The following is a 17,407-nucleotide window of genomic DNA, read 5'->3' as shown; positions in this document are numbered from 1 at the left end:
TTTCATTAATGGAGTCATGCAGTGACCTCACTAAGTATTTTTAGTTACTGCTATGAGGATTTTCTTTTTATATACTGTCTATGTGTTCCTAGATGAGGTTGTGCAGTATATGGAAATTGAGGTATGCTCTGCATAGGTGCACTATTTTCTATACATCCAGTTTTATTAAATCTACATATTTCTGGATCTCACCTATCTCTAAAAGTTATGAATCAACTATGTGTTCACTCAGCAGTATGATCAAATCTGTCTTCAGTGATTTACAGATGATACATCATTATTAATATTTCAAGATAAAAATACACTCCTGTAGGAAGTGGAGGCAGGATAAAATCTGTCACTGTTTTTCGTTTGGTTTTAACCTTCGCTTGGGAGTTTTCTCCCCGGAATGGCATTATTGGTGGCCATCTCAAAACGAAACTGGATTCTCAACAGGCATATTCAGAATAATTGTGGCTCCGTAATTGTTCAGGCTGAGGTTTCCAAGGCAACTCGCACCAGTCCCAGGTGGCTGCGTGAACCCGAACTGCCAGGGCTTTGCTCTCCAGTAGCACTATTTGTCGTATCCTTATTTTCCTCGTACAGTATTTTGCTTGTCCTAGAATAAAAAAAGCAGGATATTGAAATAATGCAGCCTTACTGTAGTTTTAATACCTCATTGCAATTCGAGCAGTAAAATATTTTTGCTATTTCTGACATTGCTCCTTTTTTTTATTATTTGAGGAAAAGAAATGTGTAAATTCTGAACTTCTCCTGTAGGAAGTTATTTCTGATTTCTGAAGCCCTGTTTCCTGTAATTTGCTGCTTAATAAAGCACTTCTTGATACTTAAATATCACCTTAGAAGAAGAATAGAATCATCCTGGCTTAATAATAGGCTGGTTAATTATTCTGTCTGTCCCCTTCTTTACACATCGCCATCACAGAAAATGTTATTAAAAATAAAACAGCTGCTGTGGTTCATAGCAATGTTCGTTTTTTAATTAAAGAGAACAGAGTAGCTATAACCCTTATGTGTGGATATATTTACCAAGTATATGGTGCATTAAGTGATGTGAGCCACCCGAGTTTGGTAATTAAAGTGACCCAAGCAATTTGTTAGAAGGGTTGCTGCTCACAGAGCCTTCATTTTAAGGCATCCGTAGGGAGGATGCATAGCCATCCTCCTCCTGCGTATCGTTAAGATGCTGGACATTTTATTTTGCTCTAGCTGTTCCCATTAGTGTGGCTGTGAGAGGGTTTTAGGTAGAGCATGGCATTCCCTTGTTTCCCAAGAGAGAGCTCAGAGTAGGGACCCTGCTGGTGCATCTGCATGGAGCCACTCTCGTGGACCTTGGGAGGCATTTCCCTGGGGACGTCCCCGTCCTCCCCCAGTCCCACACCAGGACAGCCTGCAGTGGGTGGCTGCTCCGCTGAGACTCCCCCCCCAGTGCCTGGCACCTCTCACGTGTGGTCTTTGGGTGTGCTTGGGGCACGGTGCTGGGAATGAGGAGCTGTTCACTGCTGTCGCCTCCAGTGCTTCTGAGCCACGGGTAAGCACAGGACTTGGCTTTTCACGGCTGCTGGTTTTGTACCAGTCCATTTCACTTAGTGAATGACAATGACATCACCACGCAGTAATCAGACCAAGCTATCCTGATAAGTACTTTTTCTGACAAGTAATTTCTAGTCAGTGTGAGGAAAAGCAGGAACCATTTTCATCCACCAGTCGATGCTGGGGGCCAGGCCTGTAAAACTGTGTGGTAGAAAGCTCAGGCAGAGTACCCAGGGAAAGGGCTCGTGCTGGCTTTGCGCCTTGATCCAGGTAGCAGAGGCAGCACCCCGGAGAAGCTCCTTTTGTTCTTGGCCGGTTCCTGATGGGCTTTTTGCTGCCAGCTTGTGGGGGAGCTGGCCTGGCTCTGCAGTTCTCCACTCGTGGGGCTGGACACCCCGCGCTGTCCCGGCTGTTCTCAGGGCTCGTCACGAGATGCTTTTTAGCTGCTTTGTGCTGCCGGAATTGATGAGGAGTGCTGTATATAGGCTACAATTGTATATTTCTTTTGCAGACTAAGCAGATCAAGACATAAGGAGAGAGGAAAGAGTTCAGATGAGGGCAGATACTGGATCTGAAAACTGGAAGCCTACAGTCAGTGACATTTTGGTGACATCTCAGTACTTCTAAACATAACCATTATTACCATGCTCAAGAAAATGTCTTTTTAAATGTCTCACCATTTTAATTACGAGAACAGGGACAGTGTGGTGCTTGGCCATCAGGCTTGGTTATAAATACCTAGCCCCTCTCCAGTGACGCAGGAGCTGAGATATTTCTGCCTGTGATGTGCCACTAACCTCCCGCAGCAGGGCAGGGCTCTCTTTGACCAAACTTGTGTGTTAATCCTAGAGCAAGTGTAAATGCAGGCTCGAATTCCTGATTAAGTAGCCGATCCTGATCGGCGTGTGGATGTGCTGCACACAGAGCAAGCGCTCATTTACAGAGTCAGGCCTCTCTCCGTGCAGCACAGCTGGGGTTAAATGCTATTTGGAAATGTCTGCAGGTTGCAAGGCACATTCAAAGCTCTCTGATAAGTCTCAGTGTTATAGTCAGTGCTGAAGAAACTCATTTATTTATCATTCCCTTTCTGAACATGGGTAAATCATTTTGGTTTGTTTCGCTGCAATGCTGCCTTTCTTAGATCTCTACCACTCCCTTTCGTTTTATTTTTTCCAAGCAGCTTCTGGCTGCGTTATTAGAAAGGAGAGGGCCAGTACTTTCTGCATTAATCTGGCATTTTTTTCTGACGTTCACAACAGTTTTAGGTCAAAAGGACATTTTCTTTGTTTCCTTTCATCAGCAGCCGGGACATGTCGGAGCGGTGTGTCTGCAGATGAGTGCTGCAGCCGTGTGGCCAGCGCCTCGGCAGGAGGCTCCAGGGACTGCTTCAGCAGCTTCCTCAGAACCCAAGGAGCTTCCTAATTAAATTTGATATTTTCATTCAAAAAAAAAAAAAATGTAGCCATAGGGGAGTTTCAGATTTTGATAATTTGTGAGTTTAATTCTTCTGGTCTCTGTGTACAGTTCTGGAAGGGCTGTGAAGGAGACATTTCTTCTAAGCCTTTGAAGGATGCTTGTGCTTTTGCCCCAGAGCTGTTATGCTGCAGTCACTTTACTCTTTGTTTTTTTTTGAAATAAATAAAATATATGATCTCTGCCATATCCATATCTAACTTGTATGTGTTCCCATTTTGAGGCAATAACCGTAACTTCAGGCAGTTCAGCAAAGGTGACAAGGAAAAGAGAAATAACATTGCTGACGCTTCAAACTGTAAAAGAAAAGATTAAGATTTACTTTCCAGGAAACAGGCACTAAGTACACTGAAATCATGACCAGCCAAAATATCACTGGCACATCAATCCACACTCTTTATGTATATAAAAAGAGGAGCTGCTTTTTTTGGCTATGGCACTCGTTCCTATTTTTAAATTGTGCATATTTAATCATTAGAGAATAGTTTGCTGCTGCGGTATAGAAATGCTGTTAGATGACTCCATCTGTTCCATACTATCATTTGGCATGGGGAATTCCCATATGCAGTTACCGGAGGTTTCCCATCCACTCACCATATTTGAAAGTAGAGAATTTGAACATTCTTAACCAGAGGACAAACATCTTCAGTCCCGGTTCCTATAAGGTGGTGAGTTATCTGTGAGGTTTTTCTCACTATATGTGTTGTTATTACATGAAGAATATAGAAAATGACATTGGTAACAGGGATTTCTTTATCCCATACATAAAGACAGTTTAAATGCATATCTCAAAACAAGGCAAAAACTCAAAAAGGACTTTTGTGCTGGCCCCTGTCTGCAATGTGTTTGTTGTTAGGAGCCCAGACTTCACACATCTGTACATTCGGCTTTATGCATTTCAGTGGTTTAAGGGCGTTAGGAATGTCTCACACATGAAGCATATGGATGCACAGTTAACATTGAATAGCAGCTGACACAAAGACCTGCGCTTCATTGTGCTCTGCTGCACTGTGCTCCTCATTGCTAGGGTGATTAATGCCATGGTTTCTTTTTCGTGAGGTTTCTGCGCACAGCAGGTGCGCCCATCTCTGTATTCTCGCTGCCGTGTCCTTATTTGTTTACTTGTGCTACTGATGTCGCTTGGCTTCGCAAGCCCTTTACTAATGCAGCAGTTTTTCTCCTTGCCTGCCTCTCCCAGGACTGTCGTGTCAATGCCTGCTTCTTCAAGGTAGTTTTCTCCTCAGTGTTCTGCACCTTTCTCTTCACAAAACCTTCTCTAAGAGTGTCTGAAGCTTATTCAATTCTATCTCATACTCACAGTGTTATAAGGATGCACTCCTTTTAATCTCCAATTTAAGCTTTTCTAAAGAATAATAATAATTTTAAAAAATGAAGTATGCATCTTCCGTAATTTGCCACAAAGTTCTCCCCAGTTGAGAATTTTACTTACAGAAATGGGTCAGCAAACCTCAGCAGTTGCAGTGTGCCTTTCATTTTGAAGGACTTGGTTAAATGAATGGAAAATGGTGCATCTTTAATTTGAAATACACTCGTAGAACTTTAAATAGCTTCCACAGATCAAGTAATTCTTACCTTCACTGGACATTTAAGCAGATAAATTTACATGCTACGTAGCTTGCATGTAGTATGACATACTATGCTACATATATTTCTATATGTAAGTCTGGGTATACTATATCATGATGTTACCCATATGCACAGATGCTCTGATACCTGAAATACTAATCCACCTGATACTTCCCATTTTACTTCTTTCACTAACTGCCACCTCACTGAAATACAGCCATAAGCGATGCGGATTAGCATTAACAATATACGCGTCTGCACTTCTCATTTGCAGGTAGGGTCTCTCCAGCAGGTTTTCTTGCTTTATTAGGGCAAACGTTACTAACACAAATCACACTTTCAGTCTCATACATTGGTTTAATTACAAGTTAAATTAAAATATGAAACTCCTGTACTGCAAACTCTTCTAAGAATCTACCATTATTGAAGCCATTGCCATCTTCTAGTAATACTTCTACAATTGAAGTTAATCTAGAGCAGTTTAAATTTTATAGCCCAGAGTTTAAAAGTCTTAACTTAAAACTCTTTTTTAAAAGTTGTTTGTATTACTAAAGTATGATTTTACCAAATATTTTAATAATGAACCAGAAAAAAATAAAAAAAGTGATTATTTGTCATTGCCAAATATTTCCTAATGCAGTAGTCATCATATTTGTCATGCAATCAGTAACTTCTGTTCTCTTAACCTTCATCCTTTCTCTGGTATCGTTATCTCAGAAAAGCTTTTCAGAAGGTGAGTTACCCTTCGTCAGTCCTTTACACCTCCTCTTATTTGAAAATAAAACCACATGTTGATTTCATTGATGAAAGCAGGGAAGCTTCAAGCTTCTCTGATGAAATATATTTTTAAACAATTTTGTTTGAACAATTTATAGGTAGCATTTAAATAAATAACTATCAATACTTTTATGCAGTATAAAGTAGAGTAGTTAGCTGTAATATTTGAGGGTAGAACCCAGCAACATGAAAGCGTGACAGAAAAAATAGTAGATGGAAAAATCTCAGCAGCAGGGTGTTGCAAAGCCCATTTAAGCTGCACTGACAGAGCCAAAGCTACCCTAAGAAAATGCAGCTGGGATAAATGCAGTAATGTCTAATGCTGTGGTGTCACCCCAGGGTAAAACCCAGGCCCTGAAGTGCACTGATATAAACTGACAAAAGTTCTTAGTCCACTTTTGGTTCCATCATAGAAGCACCTAAGAAAAGAGTGGACAGTTTCATGCACTGCAGCTTCATAGGCAAAATTCTTGCTTAGTCCTTGTGAATTAGAAACGTGAATCCCAGCAAAGGAAGTTGGCAGTCTTACGATGCAAGACTCAGGAATTCCATTTCTCCAAAAAAAAAAAAAAAAAGCTTTCTTGTTTGTTGTCTGTCTTTCCTCACTGAATTGTTCCAAAGCCCCATTCAGCTTGCTGCTGCCAGTGCCTTAGCATTACCAGCCTAAGCTCAGAAGCATCCCTGCATGCGGCATTCTGTAAAGCTAATCACCACTGCCATTAGCATATCTTTGGTAATAATTCTGTCAATAATCAGTTTACGTGGGACTGCTGCGGAGGTTATGTTCCCAAGTTTACAAGACTGGAATTGAAAGGAAACAGCAGGAGCAGATGAAGGAGGAAGGCTGTGTTCCTGAGGATAATATAACACTTCTGAGCTAGAAATAAATAAAACGTACAAAAATGATTTTAAAAGATCATAGAAAATTTGAGAATGCTGTGAGCAAGGTCAAACAGCTTAGTTATTTATAAATTGTTTATCAGATACTGGGAAGGATCATGCATTTATGCTGCTTTTGTTTGCCCAGCAAAGTGTATATTTAGATTAGTTTATTTTCACAACATCTTGCAGAAACCACCTTGATTTTGTGTGTGTGTGTGTTTGTGTGTGTTAACTAATCACATAGTGCGACCTGGTTACAGGATCCCCAGGTTTTAAAATCACTGGCTGTGCTTGTCTGCAGCTTTTCGTCCCTGAGGATTTTGTGCAGGGATTTGCACTCAGATCAGGTAGAACTGAAGTCTTTGAAGATTGCTTTAGAACGGAACTTTAGTTTTTCTCCATATTGAAATGAGTTTTATGCTTAAAACAAATTCTACACCCTATGTTATTATTGAAAATTAGCGGTAATTTGCATAATTTAAAAATGAAGGAGCATATATAAGAGCAACTCTTTATATATATATATATATATACACTCTTAGGGATTTGTTATTGCAGTATTGACTAGAAAGCCAGCAATGTAATTATATTCGCTGTTTGTGTTTTTATTGCCACTATCACAGGATATTTCAGTGAGAATTCTTGAATATTATTCCTAGGCAGCCTCTTTAATTACATTCCATCTAGTTAGACGCTGGTCTGTTGCAGGGGGATGGTGTGTTTGGCAATAAAGGCAGAAAACAAAGTAGACTCAGGTGGCCATGGGATTATTAAACAGATTAAACACGTTGACAGTGCCAAGAGGATAGCTGGAAACTCTTCCCTCTCTAGATTTGGCTGCTTGCAGCCAGAAGTCCCTTGTACAGGGCAATATCCCCTCAAACTGGTATTCTGAGGAAAAATGCATCCTGTTCTTAGGATAAACGCATCCCTTTCCAAGTGACTGTTTTCCATAGTCTTTTGACTCCTGTTGTCTACATTTTCTAGGGGATGTGGTTACCTTTATCTTGTCCCTGACAAATCTGATTAGAAGTCACTTACTCGAGTACTTTATAGTTTTAACTTCTACACAGCAATACTGAAAAAATAAAATAAAATGATCTAAATAAGGCATGTGGTTATAAGCCCCCCAAAGTAGCAGCACTGCAGAGATGCTGTATGGTATATTTAGCTGTTGTATTGTCCTTTGGGATTCTTATAGCTTATATCTTGAGTAAACTTCCTTTAATCGTAATGTTGAGCTCGAGAAAATAATTTCTGCTCTGAGTTAAGAACCACAAGGGGTCAGTAAAGAACACGGAATAGCAGCCAGAGCAAAAAGCTGGCTGTACAAAGTCCAGGACATGAAACGATGCAAATTGTTGCATGTGCATGTATTTGTAAAGATCCAAACCTGTTACATTAAAGAGCTGTTTTGATAAAAGTCACTGTACGTTTTTCATACAGCCCTTTGTACAAGCCTCTTGATCTGGCACTGACGAGCGTTTTCCCCCAATCAAAATATTTAGGAGCTTACAGCTGTAGGAGTTTGTGTGAGTTCTGCCTCTGCCCTCCTTGGTACTGCTCAGGTCACCTCCGCCTGCGGGTGATATCCGTGATTCCCAGCCCTCTGCTTGCCTCCTGCCATGATTTATGTGTTGGGGGACACGCACAGGGCTGGCAACCTCTGAGTCATGGAGTAAAACTATCTCAGCACAGGCCTGTGAACCTGCAGGGCGTTAGAAGAGGCACGGCTTACCACAGGCTGTGCATATGGAGAATTAAGCAAAATAACTCAATTTTAGTGATCACCTGGCATCCTTTGTGGGACACAGTGCTTTCTCTGCTGTTATTTGTAACCCAGTTCATTCTTGTGCGCTCTGATACCATCGTTCCTGAGTGTTACAGCATGTGGGTGGGCTTCAGCAGTGGGTTTCCTGTGCTCTTGGTCAGGCTTTCAAAAAAAAGGCATTTTAAATCCTTTTCACATATGGCACCAAAAATATTTCAGGCAAATCCTTTAAATAAATTTTCTCTTAGTAACCTAAAGGGTAAATATGACACAACCTTAAGGGGGGTAGGGAGGAAAGGGGGAGAAAAGTAAACATGGGATGCAAACTAGTTCATAGTCTGAGTCTTATTACTGCCTCATTTATATTTTTATGAAACATCCTATTTGCATTTGTGCCTTTTTACTAGCAATGGGAATTATAAGAAAATTTTAAGCTTTTTTATTCAATCAATGTTTTAGCTATTGAAGTAAAAATTCATTTTACTTCATTTTTTATATTTAGCATTTTTATTTCTTAGCACCTGACGCTGGTGTCCTCTGGGCAGCGGTGGTGTGCTCCTTGCTGGGCACATAAGTACGGGTGTATGCATCCACTAGCGCAATACATTTCTGTAATTTAGTTTGTTTAGCTCAGGAACAAAGACAAATCGCTCTTTAGAAGCATTTGTTAAGCCATGGAAAGAAGTGCAAGAGCCAGACACTGTGTCTCCTGTGCTGTTTCTCAGGCAATGCGGTGCAAAACCATCTCCCTAGGTAGCTGAGCACACATTTCGTATGTAGACAGGAAAAATGGTGAGGGAAGTTCCCTGCGTCCTTCCTGACCTGACAGCAAGATCAAGAGCTCAGGCTGGACCGGGAGGTAACTGATGCTCGCGCCGTCCCCTCGCCGGTTAGAGCTGCTGGGCTAAACCATCCTGAGCCCAGGCTGTAACTTTCCCTTTTCTGGGTTGTTTCCATGACTACAAAACTCTGCTAATGAGTTATAAGCTTGCATTAAGTTACACTATTGAGCTTAAAACTCAGTCTGGTGAAGTATTAGGACTTGCTGTGGCTTAGAAATGAACTCTTCTCATTTAAAGTTATCACCATCCTGACAATTAAGTCGTTTAAAGTAGGAAATTGATAGCCCTTCACAACATCTATAATTACATGGAAGTGGAAATGCAATAATATAAGAAACAAGCTGCCACAATGATGGAGCACATTTCTCTGAGGAGGAGGTTTTTTTCCTCCAGATTGTGACTTGAAATTTATTGGCTTTATTTAGTTTATTAAAGGCTTGCTAATGGCTCAACTTATTAGGCTGATCAAAATCCCCACCGAGCTTTCATGACTAGAAACCCTAAGAGGGCTTTTCGTCCTTCCCTGAGTTTCTGATCAACTATTTAAGTTTCTCCTTTCTACATCCCAAGCGTGAGCTTTGCCAGTTCTGCCAGTGACATCTCTGAGCATCTGCTCGAGATCGGAGCTGCTCCGATGCTTCTTGCACTGAGTCCAGGCAGTGACACCTGAACAGGAGGGTCTGGCTGCTCCTTCCCTTGTTTCTCACCAGTTGCTGCTCCACATCTGGAAGCGATGTGCAGAAGCAGGTTACCCACGGCCCTGCGATGGCTTTGGGCTAAATTCAGAATTAGGAAAAGAAACAGTGGGAATAAGGCAGGCTAGCCTGAGACAACTTATCTGAGGAGCATGCTAGGGTCTAGTGAGGAGCTGGTGAAGCCTCGCTGCAGGATGAGAGGCAGGGATTTTGTCAGAGTTTTCATCAGTTAGGGATTGAATCATGACATGAGGATGTTCCTGCTCGGCTGATCTCAAGAAAGCTTTGGGACCCCAGATAAAGCCTGCAGCGAGCTTGGGCAGTCAATTATTAGAATGCTGGCCTGTCAAAACTGTACTTTTTTGTGATGGAGGCTGATGAGAGTGCTGCTCCTTGACGCGGCATCATGCGCTGTTGGCAGCTGAACAGGGCAGAGCAGCGTGTGCTAGGTGGGCTCTGCAGCCAAGGAGGGGAGACGAGGCTGGTGTGTGGTGAGCAGCAGCGATGCCAGCCTCCAGGAGGCTCAGCTGCTAGCAGCAAGGCTCTCCATTTCTTCTCCCAGTAGGTGTCAGTGGAGCCAACAAGTAGCAGATGAAACGTGGCCATAAGCGTGCTGTTTCCAAACAGAAGTGGCATGTACTCCATGTGTACGTACCTCCCCACAAGCAACGTGAATTCAGCATTGTTGTTAAATATTCTTTTTGTTTACCGCTTTCTCCTCTTGAAAACCTGTTACCAGCAGATCTCCCCACCGGGCATCCGGGAACTTGCTCAGAGCGAGTTGCCGTGACAACCACGAAATACATCCTTGGTGCCCTGCGTGCTGCAGGGCCTTGTGGCAGCTGGAACGTGTTGTCATGGGGAACGATGCGGCCTTGCCCTTCTGCAGCTGCGCAGGGAGCGTGGCAGGGGCTGGCAGCAAGATTTGACAGTTTTGGAAACCAGCACTGAAAAGGCTCGATGAGAACATAGTGCGACTGAAAGCTGAGCGCTGTGATGGATTACTACCCCCTAAACCACTTCTGTGCTTCACACTTCTCAATAGGCTTTGGAGAACAGCTATACATATAAATTAAAAAACAATTTTTACACATAAGAATTTCTTTACAAAGAGCATTTTTACTACAAAACCTGAGCAGTCTTACCTAGAAAGCACGTACTGAATCCCAAGAGACTCTCCAATGTAACACACCGTAACTTTCTATAAAACTCCCTAAAGAAGTGCGTTTGGGCTGAATAGATAACGTCTCACCTGTGGTTTCAGGGCAAAAGAACTGGCCGAGATAAGGTGCGTCCAAGCCAAAGAAGTAAGATGATGTGCATGTCTTGTTTTCTTTTAAGATTAACTCTTCTGCTCCCAGTGCCAACTAATTTATCTTTAACGCGCCTTTATCCTGGTTTGTTTGCTGCAAGCTGACTTGGTTGTGACAATGCTGTGCTATTATCAAACATCAAAGTAGTTTACAGTATGCTGGGGGAGTTTGTGGACAAATTTAAGCAAGCAAAGGCATTCCTGCTGTTGTAAAAACCCCTAATATATATAATCAATAAAACGGTTTGAATTGTGATACTCGTAATGCTATAAGAATCAGGAAGTCCCAAAGTAATACAGAGCATTTAAGTAACTTTGTAAGAATTGCTTTTTATGAAATATGCTTCTCTCTAAGACAGCAACTAGTAGGCTGTGATCCCAGTTCGCTCTTCCCCCTTTCACATCTACCTCTTCCATTAGTTCCAGCTGTTTGCCACATCATTCCTTTTTTCCAGCCGTATCCGACTGTAAGAAAACTTGCTCCCATTCAAGAAACTGTGTGTAAACACCTGAGAAAAAAAAAAAATACATTGCTTGGGCTGTTTACAAGACCAGAGTTTGAAGAGGAAACGATGGATCTGTGCAAGATCCAGCAAGATCTGGTCAGCATTTCACAATGTCAGCTTTAGGGAACAATGTCTGTGGTATCGTATCTGGGGCCTTCCTCTCTGCGTGGCTCAGGTTCCAGTGCCCTGCTCTTCAGCTGTGTGTTTCTAAGGCTCTGCACCACAGATTGCTCTCCTTACGCACAGCTTATCTATCAAACAGAGCCCTGGGTCTTTTTATTCCTCTGTGGTTAGCACTGTTGAAACAGCATTTCCCAGAGCTCGGAAAACACTTCTATCCAATATCTGTCCTATTTTCGGTGCTTAAATTGGCCTTAACAAAGCATAAGCCTCAAACAGATTTTCTTCCCTTCTAATACATAGTAAAGTTATTCATCGTGGGCAACCCTGGATGCAGAGGTAATGGTGAAAGAAATGGTGCGTGGTTTTACATTTCATTTATGCAAATTAAAATACATTGTGCTTCTCACTGGGACTGTATTGTAACAACAGTTTTGGTTTGTAGCTCCACATCTGAAGTAAAAAGAAAAATTGTTTCTCATATGAAGAAACAATGACCCCACATGTTAAGGTATGCAAAAAGCTGGGGAAAAGTGTTTTTCTAGTGAAATATATTTTCAGCAAGTTATTTCCCATGTGGCTCGTACCAAGAGATTAGCATTACTGTATGCGAAGAAAGTTTGTAAGTAGATGGTCATCCCATTGCATATAGCACCATTAAACAATTCCAATCAGCACAGCCAACAAAATGTTCAACTAGAGGGTGAGATGAAGGCGTGTGCAGATGGTGGAAACCCTGCAGGAATAGCCACAGCATGGGGGCAGGTGAGGTCTTCTCCAGGTGCTCTCCCCAACTCTTTACTACACCTGTAAACATATGATTGTTTCCCAGTACCTCCACCCAATGCTCACATTAGGGCACAACATTTGTTTGTAGACTTTTAGGCAAAACAATTTTGGTATTTGAAGAAATTTTACTAATCCTTTAGTCATAACCAGAAATCATTAGATGAGTTTCTGAAGTACTTTTTTCTTGCCCCATATTCTGGGTAAGGTTCTGCAAGAAGTCAAGGTTAAAGTAAAAAACTTGGTGGCACAGGTGGGATCTGTAACGACTGGACTGTGTTCATCTGATTTTATTTGCATGCCCACAGTCTACTTTTGTTCCAGTAGCTCTGGAAATTTTTGTAAATAGTACTAAGAGGAAGATAAAATGATATGCCTGTGGCAAAGTCGTAACTGAAGCATTTTGTGGTGGTATTTTGGGAAGCTCTCAGTGGATTATCTGTAAAACGTTTTGTCTGGGATGAGTATTGTTTCCTATTTTTCTCTCACTACTTGTTTACCAGCTTTGAAACTCCCACTGTTTTCACTAGGTCCTTAAGCCAAAAAGCACTAAAAGGAATTCACATGGTAGCTGTGGAAACAGGTTTTGTTCATGCTCATGAATGCATGGTCAGTGGCCTATCTGAAGGGATGTGGACCTTTGGTAAGGTGATGGCAATTTGATCAGGTCCTTAGGCCATTCCGGCTGGGTCCCTGTGCTTTCTTTGGGTCTTTCTGGTCGTTTTTGAGCATTTCATGGGTGCCATTTTCCTATGTTTTCTCATGTATGGTTTGCAGCAAGGTTCTCTGTTTGCTCTGGGATGCAGCTGTGGTTTGGATTATCTTTCTAACATGGCTCGTTCCTCAAGCGGGCCAAAATTCGCAGCAGGATGCTGAAGGCACGTGCTCAGGAGAAGGTCTGTACAGTGCAGCACGTTGGGCTGTGGGCAAGCTCCTCCTGCCTCGTGAGCAGGGGCAGTTCTTGGGGCTAACGAGGCAACCGGGGATGGGGGCACGATGGTGGGATCGCCAGCTTCCCACAGTGCAGGCCGCAGCTGCCTTGTGCTCTGGTGAGCTCCTGCCTGCTCCACCCTCAGCCTGCAGTAGGTGGGCACCCAAGCCTGCCTCACAGAGCTGGAGGCACCCCGTCTGCTCCCGAAAATGCTCCTGTGTGAAGGAAGAAATTACCCAATCGAGAGATCTGATTAAACCATGAAAAAGACCAGAAGTGGAGGAGCATGTCTCTAGCAACTCATTGGATCTAAACATCTCCTAGCAAGAGTGCAGAGAGGCCTTGGCTTGGTTCTCTAGTGTTATTTTAGGATGCTGCCTTTGCCTCCTGGCAGTTTCATCCTCCATGGGCTTAATTGGGGTGAGCTGCAGCTCCCCGGGAAGGCACAGGTCACACCGAGCCCCCGGGGAGCAGTGCTTGGGGATGGACGGACAGAACGAGCTGCCTCGGAACAGAACTCCCTTTGTGGTTCCGAGTGGTACATTTTTCAAACAGGCTGCCCCGTGGGTTTAAAGTATAGGGAATAAAACTAGCATTTTCCAGTCAGTGCCTGATTTGGATCTCTTGCTTGGTGGCAAAGCGGATATTGAAATTGTTTCTCTTATCACAAGAACAAGAATTTCATCTGATATCACATATGTGAGAGTCACAGACATGTCCAGCAAAGCTGCTTGTTTAAACCATTTCTTCATCTTGTAAAAATACAAAAAAAATTTTGTTTGATTGTGGGTTTTTTGGTTGTTTTTTTTTTTTTTTTTTTACTTCATTTGCTTAAGGCTCAGTCTTACACAGGTCTTGCACAAGTCTTAAGGCCTTGAAGGGCAAAAAGCTCCATTAAAGCCCCTGGATTTCCACCAGCAGCAGCACCTGCCAAGGGAAAATCTGGGACCTAGGCTGATGCTCAGGACTTGCTCTTCCTAAATGTTTGTGCAGTCCCCCATCCTGACTGGCATCTCCAGGTGCTGCTTTCATGCACACAAGTATTAATGATGGTGAAAGGAATTCCATGTTTTAAGCTGTATTACAAACAAACAAAACAGATCTAAACTGCCAAAACCCCTATCCATATGGCCAGTAGAAGATTTTCTGCACCTATAAATCCTAATATGCTCTTGCAGGTGTGGTTAGTTTATGGGAAGTTTATTTGACATGCCTGCCCGCAGCAGCAGAAGGTTGGAGTCTCTGAATCAAGCCATCCCTTCCAATGTTAGGTTTCTAAACTTGTCTGGGGAGAGGAAAGTTCGTATTTTCCAGTTTCCAGTGAAGCTGCAAAAGTTATATGCCAGGCCAAGCCTTTAAGGTGATTTATTGTGTGACTCTGGATACACTTTGCTTTCTATATTTATTTTTTTATCTGTAAAATGGATAATATGCAACTACTGTCCTTTTGTGGCATAGCGAGAAAAGTAGTTATCCTTAAATGTCAAGCATATGTCAATGGCACAAAATAAATTAATCATATTAGAGATTATTTACATGCCAACTCACTAGACTCTTGGAGGAAAGCACTTATATCCTGAAGTAATACTATTATTAAACATTCTTGGCTTTGCTTCTGCTGGTATGTGGGATAAGTTTGAGAAAAAGAGGGATATTGTGTTCTAGCCTGCATTATCTTTTGGTGAGTCTTACTTTTTTCTCTTTTGTTGACTTCAAAATTTGAAATGCAACTTACCTGTGCAACTATACGGTGTCTCGTGAAATACTGAGACTGCTGCAACCTTCTATGAACCAGACTGTCTTGCCAAGACAGAACCTTTGAATGTAATAGAATCATAGACTGGTTCAGGTCGGAAGGACCTTATATGCCATCATTCCACCCCCCCTGCCATGGGCAGGGACGCCTCCCACCAGCCCAGGCTGCCCAAAGTCCCCTCCAGCCTGGCGTTGAGCACCTCCGGGGATGGGGCACCCGGAGCTTCCCTTCTTCGTTTATCCAGATCAACACTTGATTGAAAATCAGAGTTGATTGTAATGCTAGTTTGAAAGTGGCCATGTTCATCTGCATTAATTCTTTTTTTTTTTTTTTTTTTTTTTTTCCTTTGGCTTTTGTTTTTGCTTTGGTTTTGCTCTGATAACCAGATAAGTTTATCTGCTTTTATCTGGTTATACATGAACACAGTTTTCCACTTTAATTCACTCAATAATGTCAAAAGTATTGTTGGAATGAGTCTTTGAACTTGTGTCTGTGCAAATTTTGTTATGCAGCCTTTCTCTCGAGAATGCCGTCTCAAATAAGGTCATCTCCGATCTAACATTAACCAATTAGGCCAAGAAAACAGGCTACTCTTCTCACTTTCCCATTTTTGTGTGTATATGTGTGTATATGTTCTTCAGAAAGCCAAACTTGGGCCAGCTGGTAACAAAGTCATTACTCCATCAGAAGACAGGAATTCAAGTACACCATCCAACAATCTGGACAGGGTGAAGCTGACAGATTTCAACTTTCTTATGGTTCTTGGAAAGGGGAGCTTTGGAAAGGTAAGAATTCTCGATAACTTGCCTTTCCTACCTGGGTCACTCTGCCAGTTCTGGAAGTCACCAGCATTGGTAGTTCTGGATATTGGGAAAAATAATGAATAGTGAATCATGAATACATATATATGTATTTGAAATCTGTTAGTCAAATGAAAGGACTGCTATTTTTCTGACATTTTATCAGATACATATATGATGATGTGCCCTTTACTGAAGAAGTCCCCAGGGATTTAGCATTTTATCAGCCCCTGGGCAATACGCCTGTGATAAACCAGCGAGTTTTGGCTCAGGCATTGTCTAAAATGACTGGTACAGCCCATTGCAGTAGGTGACTAATGATGATATTTTTGGAGTTTTGATCAAGTTAGTCTGTACACAAGAGCTGGATTGCCATCTATACATTTCATTGGGCATATGAGTCACCTTCTCCCATTGGTAGATAGGAAGATTTTCACTCTTGTTTCTTTTTGTGCAGGTGATGCTGGCAGACAGGAAGGGGACAGAGGAGCTCTATGCAATCAAAATACTGAAAAAAGATGTGGTGATTCAGGACGATGATGTTGAGTGTACAATGGTTGAAAAACGAGTGCTGGCTTTGCAGGATAAACCACCATTCCTAACACAACTTCACTCTTGTTTCCAAACAGTTGTACGTGAGCTCACTTTCTTGCAACTGTGATGTTTTCCATACTGTGTGATCATGAATTATGTCAGTTCAATAACTTGTATTATTATCCAACCTGTATTCCATAGGTTCTGCACATAGGAAACAGTGAAGAAAGAGACACCCCCTTATGTATTAAACCTAAAATCTAGGATTAGAGATTTTTCTCCATATAGTATTTCCAGCAGACCAGTGGGAAAATTTGTAAATTTAATAATGTCTGCTTTGCTAAGTCAGACCCTTAAACCCAGATTCTCAAAGGTTCCTAAATACATTTAAGGATCTGAGGATAGTACTTGTAAAGTCTTAATGGTGCTTATTTTATCATGAGGGCATTACTCATGAATCAATGTTGATGGATTTAATTTAGTTTGCTGGTACCCCTGGCACAGAAGAAAGTGCTGGGCTTTTTTCTTCCTTTTCTATAAATAAACAAAGTGGAGATTTCCCCATCACATTGCAAAACATCTCTCAAAGACAGACTGCAGGATGGCTCTGACGATCCAGTGGCACCGTACTGGTCTGAAAGCAGCACGGCAGGCAGTGGGCTCTCGGTGGCCACTGGCTCTTTGGAGTTGCCTTTATTTACACGAAGTCAAGGCTCTTCTTGTCTCACCTTGGAGCTGTCTTAATGATGATAGCCCTGAATTAGTGCCCCAGCAGTGGGCTGTAGCTTAATGGGGTGACAAAAGGACATACGTATGTTGTTGTTTTTCCACTTGACTATTCCATATCTTTTACATTAGATACTTTTAATCAAAACAAACAAAAAAACTAGTTAGTTTGAAGTGATAACATTCCACAAACAAATCATGTCATCCTGTCACCATTTCATAGTACAATTGTCTGTGTTGTTAGGGGCATTTTCAAACTCTGTTTAGTATCTACAATTCTCTGAGCAGAAAATGGCCTGAATGTAACAGATTTGCAAACATAATTAAGCACAGTAAAACATGAATCTGGGAACTATTGCATGAGGTAATTTTTTTT

At 41.9% G+C, this 17,407-nt stretch overlaps 1 protein-coding gene across 2 annotated transcripts in view; it reads left to right on the top strand.

The window, feature by feature from the left end:
• PRKCA (protein kinase C alpha) overlaps nt 1-17,407 on the top strand; it is a 148,025-nt gene that overhangs the window by 107,692 nt on the left and 22,926 nt on the right. Inside the window, exons 9-11 of one of the 2 annotated variants that reach the window (XM_035342641.1) lie at nt 10,825-10,848; nt 15,613-15,756; nt 16,229-16,402. In XM_035342641.1, coding sequence (XP_035198532.1) covers nt 10,825-10,848; nt 15,613-15,756; nt 16,229-16,402 — 342 coding nt within the window. The remainder of the gene's footprint in view (nt 1-10,824; nt 10,849-15,612; nt 15,757-16,228; nt 16,403-17,407) is intronic. The other variant, XM_035342642.1, reaches the window with a different exon arrangement.

Source organism: Oxyura jamaicensis, chromosome 18 (assembly GCF_011077185.1).
Source record: "Oxyura jamaicensis isolate SHBP4307 breed ruddy duck chromosome 18, BPBGC_Ojam_1.0, whole genome shotgun sequence".
NCBI classification, from domain to species: Eukaryota; Metazoa; Chordata; class Aves; order Anseriformes; family Anatidae; genus Oxyura; species Oxyura jamaicensis.
This window is presented reverse-complemented; position numbering and strand designations above follow the sequence as displayed.